We start from the raw sequence: 11,035 nt of genomic DNA on the forward strand, positions 1-11,035 counted from the left end.
AAAATAAACAATACGCGCTATGACGTAACATCTAATCGTAAGATAAAATATTCGAAAATGTTGTTGACCGATTATCTCATTAATGGATAGTTTGAAATACGATAAACAGATTAAATGCTTAATTAGTTATTTGAATGACAACAAGTTTCGAAATGTTTAAATGAATAATGTAAATCGAAGTTGATTAAGTAAATATATATATCGAAAATCGTGGAAAATTTATTTAAGTTTAAGGATTAATTTGATAATCGAAAGATAATAAATGGCATCGTTGGGAACAAGATTTAAAAATGATTAGATAGAATTTCTGATAAATCAGTTCTCGATTAAACATTTAATCAAAATTCTTACGATATTGGCATTTTTTTTTTTAAATAATTCATCAAAATTTAATAACTTTCCTCGTAAACTATCTATGACTAATATAATTTATTATCGTATTATTAGGAGAAGAAATTAAAATACGATATTATCGAAAGATAAACAAAATAATATATTAAATGATATATTCGGCAATAAACTTTCGATTGATTCGTCATTTTTCGATAAATTCAAAATGAATCTTCCCGCCAACGACGTTTAATGCGCACATGCAAAACGCCATTAGATTTAATTACTTCCTTCGAAATTTAATACCATATACGTATATATTAAAAACGCACGAGAAACAAGGTACAGGGTAGAGAAAAATAAATAAAATTAAAAACAAAATTAATCTTTTCCATCGCAACAAACTCTTGAATAATGGAATTACCGATGATTAACAAAAAAAAAAGAGAAAGAGAGAAAAATAAAAAATTACGAAATATCGTTCGATAATAATACTAACACAAAATGAATCGAACAAAATATTCCACATTATATTTTTCCCCATAATAATAATATTATTTCGTAAGTCATAATATTACACCTAATATTAAAATGTCATTAAGATAAGCATTTTATATAGATACATAAGAATGCGGCTTAATGTATAAATACGATGTATACGCCATCTACTAAGTATCAACAGACATTATTGTTTAGCCAGTGCAAGTGCGTCAGCCGATCAAATAGAATGTGTGTGTACATAATCTGCCAAACGTGTATCTATGATCGCTGAAGTTCGTATGCTCGTCTATTACTACGTATCCCGCTTTTACGTTCTGTCAGTTTCAACAATATTAATATCATATACGAAATAACAACGAATCAAATAAGTTCCCCATAAGTGATCATTAACGAACGAGAGTCATGGGGGACGCAGCGATGAACGTCGCAGTGTCCGGTGGCGGTAGTCAGCGTGTCGTCAAAGAAGGCTGGCTTCAGAAACGCGGTACTGCCAAGTTGCTTATAATGTTTTTATTTATATAATTAGCTTATTGTCTATATATCATACATAGTCAATAGACTTATTATATATATGTATATATATATATAGATATATATATATGTGTATATATATGTGTGTATAATATGTGTATATAATATGTGTATATATATATATATATATATATATTCTTACGCATATTATTATTATTACGCCTAGATAGGAATTGTATTTATAAAAGAAGTAATGTTTTTTAAAAACATTACACCCCCTCCCCTGTGATAAAATATAATAATTAAATTGTCATATATATATAATGGTATAATAATATCATATATTATTTTCCATAAACACATTGTGTCCACGATATTTATTCATTTATTTATTACGCATTTATTTTTTTATTACCCCCTTTTTTTTTCTTTTTTTAATCCGAGGCGCAATTATATTTCCTAGTAATAATATTTATATTTAGTTTTTTTGCATACAACACGAATAATATATATATATATATTTTGATAATTATTGATAATTATTAAAAAAAAACCCTTGTTATCTTTTATTCTTAGGAGAACATATAAAAAACTGGAGATCAAGATACTTTGTCCTAAGAGATGATGGCACTTTGGTTGGTTTTAAGGCTAAACCAGACCAACAAGTGGCAGCTACTGCTCAACCATTAAATAATTTCACAGTACGTGGTTGTCAAATAATGTCTGTGGACAGACCTAAACCATATACGTTTGTGATCAGAGGTTTGCAATGGACAACCGTTATTGAAAGGACTTTTCATGTTGAAACAGAACAGGAAAGAGAAGATTGGGTAGCAGCAATTAGGTGTGATTTTGCAATCACGTTATTATCGTGCTTAAGTAATACTGTTGTTTATCATAAATAATATTTTCTGTATATATATATTCATTGTTATACGATAGATATGTAGCTGATAGATTAGAAAGTGAAGAGCAACAACAACAGCAACCACAAATGCAACAATCATCTTCATCAGAAGATATTGATATGGAATCTATGGGAGGTGGGAGGTCAGATTCCTGTGGCTCTCTTAGTGTAGTTTCTGCAGATATTGATGGTGGCAGTATCGATGAATTATCTGCCAAATTTAGTGTACAAGGAACTTCAAGTAGTAAAAGCACCGGCAAAAAGAAAGTAGTATGTATATTATAAACAATCAGTCCTAATATATTTAGATTTGTTTTATATATACTTATAAATATAAATGTATATATATATACGTAATTTATTGTGTATGTATAATTTATCTTATTTATCCTGTTTAATATTTTATCTTACAGACACTTGAAAATTTCGAATTCTTGAAAGTTCTAGGAAAAGGTACATTTGGAAAAGTTATTTTATGTAGAGAAAAGGCAACGGGACATTTATATGCCATTAAAATCTTAAAAAAGGAAGTTATTATACGCAAGGATGAAGTTGCACATACGCTTACAGAAAACAGAGTTTTACGTACTACAAGTCATCCTTTTTTAATTGTATGTACCTATGTGTTCATATAATATTATTATTTATAATCGAATGTTTTATCTTGAAATTATAGTTAAATTGATTATATTTGATTATATATATTACCAATATTAAATATTAATCAATATATCTTTGTTTATATTTCAGTCTTTAAAATATAGTTTCCAAACCGCGGACAGACTATGTTTTGTAATGGAATACGTAAACGGTGGAGAATTATTTTTTCATTTGAGTCGATCTCGTATATTTACCGAAGATCGTACTAGATTTTATGGAGCTGAAATCATTTCGGCAATGAGTTATCTTCATTCGCAGGGTATTATTTATCGTGATTTGAAATTAGAAAATCTTCTTTTGGATAAAGACGGACATATAAAAATAGCTGATTTTGGTTTATGTAAAGAAGATATTACATATGGTATGTATCATTAACACATGAAATATAAAATTATTTAAATTGATATATATTAATCATATTCCTTATTAATCATTTTATTAAACATAGGAATAACAACCAAAACATTTTGTGGTACACCCGAATATTTAGCACCTGAAGTACTAGAGGATAATGATTATGGACGAGCAGTAGATTGGTGGGGTGTGGGCGTTGTTATGTATGAAATGATGTGTGGCAGATTACCTTTTTATAATAGAGATCATGAAAAGCTTTTCACGCTTATTCTATTAGAAGAAGTTAAATTTCCCAGAACTATTAGTAACGAGGCAAAAGACATGTTAGGTGGTAAGTGTTAAATTTGTTTACTCTTGAGCTACTAAAAAAAAAAAAGAAAAAAAAAAGAAAAGAAAACTCTTTTTAAATAAATAAAATATTTTCACTAATATAAACATTTTTCTAGGACTTTTAATTAAAGATCCTAGCAAAAGATTAGGTGGTGGACCTAATGATGCAAAAGATATCATGAGTCATGCATTTTTCTCGTCAATAGACTGGTCAGATCTTGCACAAAAAAAAATACCACCTCCTTTTAAACCACAAGTTACATCGGATACAGACACAAGGTATTTTGATAGTGAATTTACTGGCGAAAGCGTTGAACTTACACCTCCTGACCAAGGTTGTTTAGGAAGTGGAGGTGGTTTAAATTCAATTGCAGAAGAACAAGAACATTTTCCTCAATTTTCTTATCAAGAAAGCCATTCTGCTGCAACTTCTTCCATTGTTTCTATTAATCACTGACAGTACCAAAAGGTTTTTGGATTCTTATATTGAAGTGTGTGATTAAGTGCATGGAAAGTCAGATAGATGTAAATTTAAGAACTGTCCGAAGCTTAAATATTCTTGAAACATAGATCAGTCAGATTTCTGTCGATTTTTGATGCTTTTTTGTGCATCTACTATATTTTGACACATATCTCCAATGGTAGATAATACATCCATGCATGCACACATGTATACATATAAACATTCATTAAATTGTACATGGTAAATGCATGTACTGTAAGTACAGAATTGAGTATTACTCTTTATACCTGTGCATAAAACCGAACACTATATAACGAGGATTTATCTATATTTTAAAACAGTGTAGTTATTTTAAATATGATCTTCTAACCATCTATAACATGAACAATGACTCTTCTATTATTGAAGATAGTGATTATTATAGTAATTCTAATTTTGTTTAATGAAGTGTAGTACTCTACACTCTGCAGCTTTATTTTGTCCTTTTATTAGAATAATATATATTATTTTATAAATATATATAAGGACGATTCCCCTGTTCTTCTTGTTTCACAATTTGTCGATATATTGTTGCGTGAAAGAAAAAAAAAATGTTAAGTTTAGCCAAGTTAGAAGCTGTACTATCGAATGGTTTTGCCATTTTTTAAATGGAAGTATAGGAAAATGACAGCTTTAATTGTATTATTGTATAAATTTAAAATTTTATTAGAATTCTTTGTTGTAATATTTAAGAATATCATCATTAAAAAATTATTTGTTTGTTTCATGTAAAGCCGCCGCCTCACATTTATGTGTCATGAATTAAATCGGTAAATGTAAAAAAAAAAAAAAAAGATCTGCTAAAAATGCAGATGGAGATGTAAATCGCTATATAATTGTAACTATTATTATGGTTATATGTATTATTACCATTATTCTAATTCTTATTTTATTATTAAATGATATAACGATTATACATATACATATATTTATATTTTAAGAATTAAAAAATTATATTGTATACCTCCGTATCATTTATTTCTTTCCTTTTATAATTTGTATATTATTTTAACAAATTTCGTACCACTTCGCTTCTAATTGTACGTTAAATCTAAATATCATTAATGATAATTAAACATTTAATTGCATAATACATTTATTAATTTTACTAGATATATAAAAATATATCTTCGATATATGAACGCTTCAAATGTAAGCAGTACAATGTAGAGTACTGCAAATCATTAACAGTGTGATTTACTTTATAATCTTAATATTTTCATTGTATGTACATCTATTTTGTACTATATACGTATATATATATATATGAGCCGTTTTTTTTTAAAGTGGTATGAATCCAACTTTGAAAAAAAATAACTTGAAGATTAATGAGAGAAAGAGAGAGAAAAAAACGAATGTCTGTTTTTTATATTTATAATAACAAGGCCAATGCAGTACAATATCCTCATTAGTCAAAAGAAATTTGGCTGTTAAATGGAATTGCATAAATGTTTTTTCTAAATTGATACTAAGTTCATTCGCAACAATGAATAAATATCATAATTGTGTTTTCACAGAGTTCCTCCTTATGAGAACTCTCATTATACTTTCTTTGATTCTAACCTAACTTGAAACTAAAATGTATGTATATATTCTTAAGACACATTCAGAATATTACAACTGAAGATTATATTATAACAGACATGTGCACCAGACAAAAGTAAAATATAAAAATAGCATTGCTAAAAATTGTTCACTTTCCTGACAATAATGTAGATGTGGGTGGTTGATCATAAATTTGTACTGTCAGATGATCATTCATTTTTACTAAACAAAACTGAGATTTTGAAATTGTAGAAATGGCACTAAGGAAAGTGAATTTAATTAAAACAAAAACCTAAGGACTATTATAAAGTAATAGAACAATACTGAGAAACAAATAAATTTGTTGTTATATGAAATAAAAAAAAAAACATGGAAGCTTTGTTTTAACGAAATCTGTAAAAAAAAAAAAAAAGAAAAATACTAAGAGAGAAATTATAAAAATTGGCTAAAAATTCATTAGACGAATTTCAAAAGGAATAAAAGTTGTCTAAGAATATTGTATTATAAAACGCCAATAGAAGAAAATGTCTAATTTAAAATTGTAGATTTTCTTTTTCAAAAATAAGGAAGGTTTAAAAATGTCCACAAAATAACATTATTGCCATTGTATACCAATTCAAAACCTATATAACATCAATTAAATAAGACAATATAAATTTACCACCTTATATACTTCTTATCCACCATGAATATTTCAGGACACTTTATACGAAGCCAAATGAAGACTAAAATATAAATAAAAGTTATTAATATGAATTTTTTCTTTTTGTATTATTTATATTTAAATGTAATAATTTTGTTATCATTTGTATTTTAGAATTATATTTCAGAAGTCTACGTAATTCTAATATGTCTGGTTTTTCAATTAAAATATAAAGTTAAATTATATATCACATATATATACTGGGTATTTCAAAAAATTTTACTACATTTTGATTGTTTATTTATTATCGTATAATTTGCTTTCAATATTTCAAGTTTTTAAAATGTAGTAACATTTTTTTGCAACACCCTCTATATATTATATATTCACGATTTGTATAATTTACTATTTTTAAACTAGTATAAGCTTTTTTGCAATCCATAAAGAATGTTTTACTTAAAAGAAATTATTAAAAGTTTATATCACTTTAAAAACTCACTTGTATAGTTAGATATTGATATTTGCCACAAAAGTTCTATTAATACTATTTTTATAATTCTTCATTTTTTTCTATACCAAATTCTTTTAAATCATACATCGGCATAATATAATTTTTTATAAGCCAGAAATGATCTATAATTGCACCTTCTTTATCATCAGAAACCTATTAAAAAAAAAAAAAAAAAAAAAAAAAAAAAAGTAAATCAATGACTTTAGAAAAAGAGAGTGTGTGAGAGAGGGGGAGAAATTTCAGGGTGAGTTAATCAAAAGGGTGACTCGTNCATAATATAATTTTTTATAAGCCAGAAATGATCTATAATTGCACCTTCTTTATCATCAGAAACCTATTAAAAAAAAAAAAAAAAAAAAAAAAACAAGAAAAGAAATTCAGTAATAATATATAAAATGCATTTAAATTTTACATATGCTACTATTTTAATCAGTTTACCTGTTCTAAATATAAATGCGTCTTATTAAACGCTTTCATACGTGTATATCCATAATCGGAACTATGAAACGCTGACCAATCTGGTGGATTAGGAACAAAATTTTCTCTTCCTTCTTTACATCCAGCAGATCCTGTTACCACATGTACAGGAGCTTTATAATTCTTATATGGTTCTTCATAACTACCATTGTACACCTATCAATTGAATTGATTCATTATTCTGTTCATTAATACAGAAGTATTGAAATTATAAATATTGTATTTAGATCACCTTAAAGTTGTATATGGGCCACATTCGTTCAAAACTATGTTCGTGTGCCCATAACATTAAATCTACTTTATGTTTAACAAATAATTCTTCTAAACCAAACCAATTAAGGAATGGTAAACCGACTCTAACTAAACTTTGATGATTGGTACAATCATCTGCATTTGCATTACTGCAATACATTGGTCTATGCCCAAATGTTACTATCCAAGGACGTTGAGCTCTGCGATAACAAAGATGGATTTAATATATAACAAAATTAAATAAATAAATATTTTTAATTACCTAGCCTCGGGTCTATTAGCTTCTTTCAAATCCTGATCAAGCCATTCGTATTGTTTAATAAGTTGTTTTATTCCATAATTCATAAAATAGTAAGCTTCCGTTTCAATACCTATAAAATGTACGGGACCCATGTTAAAACTATACCATAATCCTTCCGAACTACCAGGCATTGTAAAACGTGCTCTGTAAACAATTACCAAAAGCATAGTTATATAAATAAATTAAATAACATTTGCTTTATTATATAATTGAGGAAAACGAACCTATAATTACTAAAATTATATTTTTCCTCATGATTACCAGGTACGGTCATATAAGGAATATAAGCGGCAACTCCTTCAATTTGTTTCATAAATTCATCACCAACTTTAGCATTTTCGGTATTCATGTCATAAGCAAAATCTCCAATATGTATTGCAGCATCGTATAAGCCACGATGAGTTTCTTGTTGCAGTCTGGATAAACTTTGAGCATTTTCATTTCCCATATCACCAAAGATTACAACGTGTGGTGACCAATCAATAGAATTATCAGGAGCAGTTTTAACATAAAAAATATTTGACCATCCATATCGACTTCCACATTGATACACTAATTTAAAATGATAAACATTATCTTATACTGTTAACAAAATAATGATAAGAAAAATACATAATTAAAACTATTAAAACTATTTTACTGTAGTGACTGTCAGGCGTAAGATTTTTCAACCAAACTCTATGAATATATTGTTGCTTTTTCTTGGATCCTCCATCAACAAAAAGAGTTGAATTACCACGAGCAGTTAAAACAAAACCTCCTATACCATATTCTACTATAGATTCGCCTGTATCATTTCTTGTACTCCATGTAACAACAATGTCATGTACATTATCTGCAATACAGGAATAATATGTTTCTTTATATTTGCTATCTTCTTCTTTACATTTACAAAAGGAGAAATAATATTCATGCAAAAAGAAATATCTGAATTTATTGTGAATTTAATCGATCAGACAATAGATTTTTACAAATCTTTTATATGGCAAATTAAAAAAGCGTAAATAAATTTTCTACCATAAATATTATTGAAATACTTACTGCCATATGAAATATGCACTGCTTCAGGTTGAAAATGAACTGTACTATATGTCGTAGAAAAAATAGAAAAAACCAGAAGCACTATAAACAAACCCATGTCACTTTGTGTTAACAACACGTATGTTAAAATATCGTATCTCGATTAATGATGATTTGTTCAAATTTGAAAAAGAAAAAATCAAAATCACGATAACATTCCCTTCACATAAGCTCTATTTTTGTTTTTTACACTTAAATAATTAATTAATATAAATAATAATATTGTTTGTTCATAATAATATTCGTTAGAATGATTTTCAAAATTAAATTACGTCTTATTCTTTTCACTTGTTAACAATACAATGATCATTGTGACAACTCATCGTCAGCAACAGATATTGTTAACGATAATTATCCCTACTTTCGATAAAACGTGAATAAATAACACATGCTGGTTGTGATAACTCTGTTGTATTGACACGAACAATAAGTATAATCAAAATATAATCTAAACTAAAGGTCGTTTTACAACGCGTTAAATAGAAAATGCACAACGTGAATATCACTGATTGTGAATTATTGAAAATTATTTTATTGAAATTTAATATTTTATTAAATTCATATTATTTAACAATATATTTTTAACTTTTAAAAATAAACAAAAAAAAAATAAACGTACTGAATTAAAACAATCCAAGTTCGTGTACAATGCATGCAACAGAATAAAGCTGAACTGTGATTGGTGGAATTAAAAAACACGTGACATAGTAGAGTTTTCTTACTGAAAATATCATTAGTCGTGTTTTTACTATTAAGTCGCGCGTGTCTTTCTTCAAATCAAAGTTTTTTTTTTTCGATACATACGTAAATATTTTTTTAAATACTTTTCATTCAAGAAATATTATTAGAATAAAACGAAAATATGTAAATAAATGTATTATTTTTATTACACTTTTAACGATTAACGTATAATATAACGATATTGAATTGTATATTTTATCTACTACATATGTCCACGTGTATTTTCCTTAGGATAAGTTATTCATAATTTGATATATATTTAATACGATGATTTTTATATTTATGTGTGAATAATATAAAATAGAATTTTTGTTTAAATACGATTACATATGCATTTTATCATAATTTCAACATTAATGATATATTCTTGTCATATTAATTATGTCATTTTCAAAGGTTACATAATCTTAAATATGTTAGAACAATTAGATATATATTTGTAAATTTAGTTTTCTAACATGATAAGAGTTACGAAATCAACAGCCTCTTTAGCTCAGTGGTAGAGCACTGGTCTCGTAAACCAGGGGTCGTGAGTTCAAACCTCACAGGAGGCAAATACATTTTTTTTTCTTTCTATACTTTTTTTCAATATTAAACAAAAATTTTATAATTTTTATAATTGAATTAAATCGTACGACCAAAAATATTAATTACATTTCTATGTTGATATTTGTTCATAGTAAAAAGAGAAAACACGCAATACGTTAGATTAATATAAGATTGTACAAATAATTAGTAAAAAAAAGTTTAATACAAGCATTATCATTGGTTGTTTATTCGATTATTCTGAAACAATAGGTATCGTTTAAAAAAAAAAAAAGTAATTTTTGTGATAGAAAGATTAATTAAAAAAGAATAAAAAAAAAAGAAATGTTCGTACCTCCGAACACAAAATTCGCCATTGTGGGATACTTTTTCTGTTCAGATTGTTCGACGATAAGAACGAACTTCCTGAAATTACTCTTTCATCCATTGTAAAAGTCCCATAGGATTAGTAACAATGTCTACTCTCATGGTAATAATAATACTCTTGCACCATGCTTATGCATTGTTTTCTATAATCAGGTAAAAAGCAATGATATATTGTGTAACGTAATTAGTTATGTATGTATGCAAAATGTTGTACATTATATTTCTTTATATATTCTGAATAATCGTGTTGGAATATGAATTTGTAAACATTAAAAACAATGATGATACTGTAAATGATGATAAAAATAATTTGCGATATAATATTACAGTACTTATTAAAATATTACAAGAGCGTTAAATGGTTTGTGTAGATAATTCAGTGATAACTTACAATTATTTAAAGATTTAATAATAAAATTTTTATCGTTACGTATATATTTTTTTGTTTGTAATATTTTCAAATTAATATCTCATTTATATTACGATAGAAATTAAATATTATAAAATAATAACTTATC

At 26.6% G+C, this 11,035-nt stretch overlaps 2 protein-coding genes and 1 non-coding gene across 3 annotated transcripts; 2 read left to right on the top strand and 1 right to left on the bottom strand.

Moving 5' to 3' along the window:
• Window positions 1-1,026: 1,026 nt before the first annotated feature.
• On the top strand, window positions 1,027-4,848 carry LOC106783605 (RAC-gamma serine/threonine-protein kinase). The gene is made up of 7 exons (XM_014742292.1): window positions 1,027-1,315; window positions 1,879-2,146; window positions 2,245-2,479; window positions 2,623-2,820; window positions 2,960-3,230; window positions 3,318-3,554; window positions 3,670-4,848. The coding sequence occupies exons 1-7, from the start codon at window positions 1,234-1,236 to the stop codon at window positions 4,008-4,010; spliced, it is 1,632 nt and encodes a 543-aa protein (XP_014597778.1). The 5' UTR covers window positions 1,027-1,233; the 3' UTR covers window positions 4,011-4,848.
• Window positions 4,849-5,415: 567 nt separating this feature from the next.
• LOC106783606 (iron/zinc purple acid phosphatase-like protein) lies at window positions 5,416-9,299 on the bottom strand. The gene is made up of 8 exons (XM_014742293.1): window positions 8,826-9,299; window positions 8,425-8,619; window positions 8,009-8,336; window positions 7,746-7,928; window positions 7,464-7,683; window positions 7,193-7,387; window positions 6,743-6,907; window positions 5,416-6,325 (listed from the first exon to the last, which is right to left on the bottom strand). Exons 1-7 carry the CDS (start codon window positions 8,920-8,922, stop codon window positions 6,794-6,796), a joined length of 1,332 nt encoding a protein of 443 aa, XP_014597779.1. The 5' UTR covers window positions 8,923-9,299; the 3' UTR covers window positions 5,416-6,325; window positions 6,743-6,793.
• Window positions 9,300-10,087: 788 nt separating this feature from the next.
• Window positions 10,088-10,159, top strand: Trnat-cgu. The gene has a single exon. It is a non-coding gene; the product is annotated as a tRNA-Thr (tRNA).
• Window positions 10,160-11,035: the final 876 nt, after the last annotated feature.

This window comes from Polistes canadensis, unplaced genomic scaffold (genome assembly GCF_001313835.1).
Source record: "Polistes canadensis isolate GaletaPanama2010 unplaced genomic scaffold, ASM131383v1 scaffold_23, whole genome shotgun sequence".
Classification (NCBI taxonomy): domain Eukaryota; kingdom Metazoa; phylum Arthropoda; class Insecta; order Hymenoptera; family Vespidae; genus Polistes; species Polistes canadensis.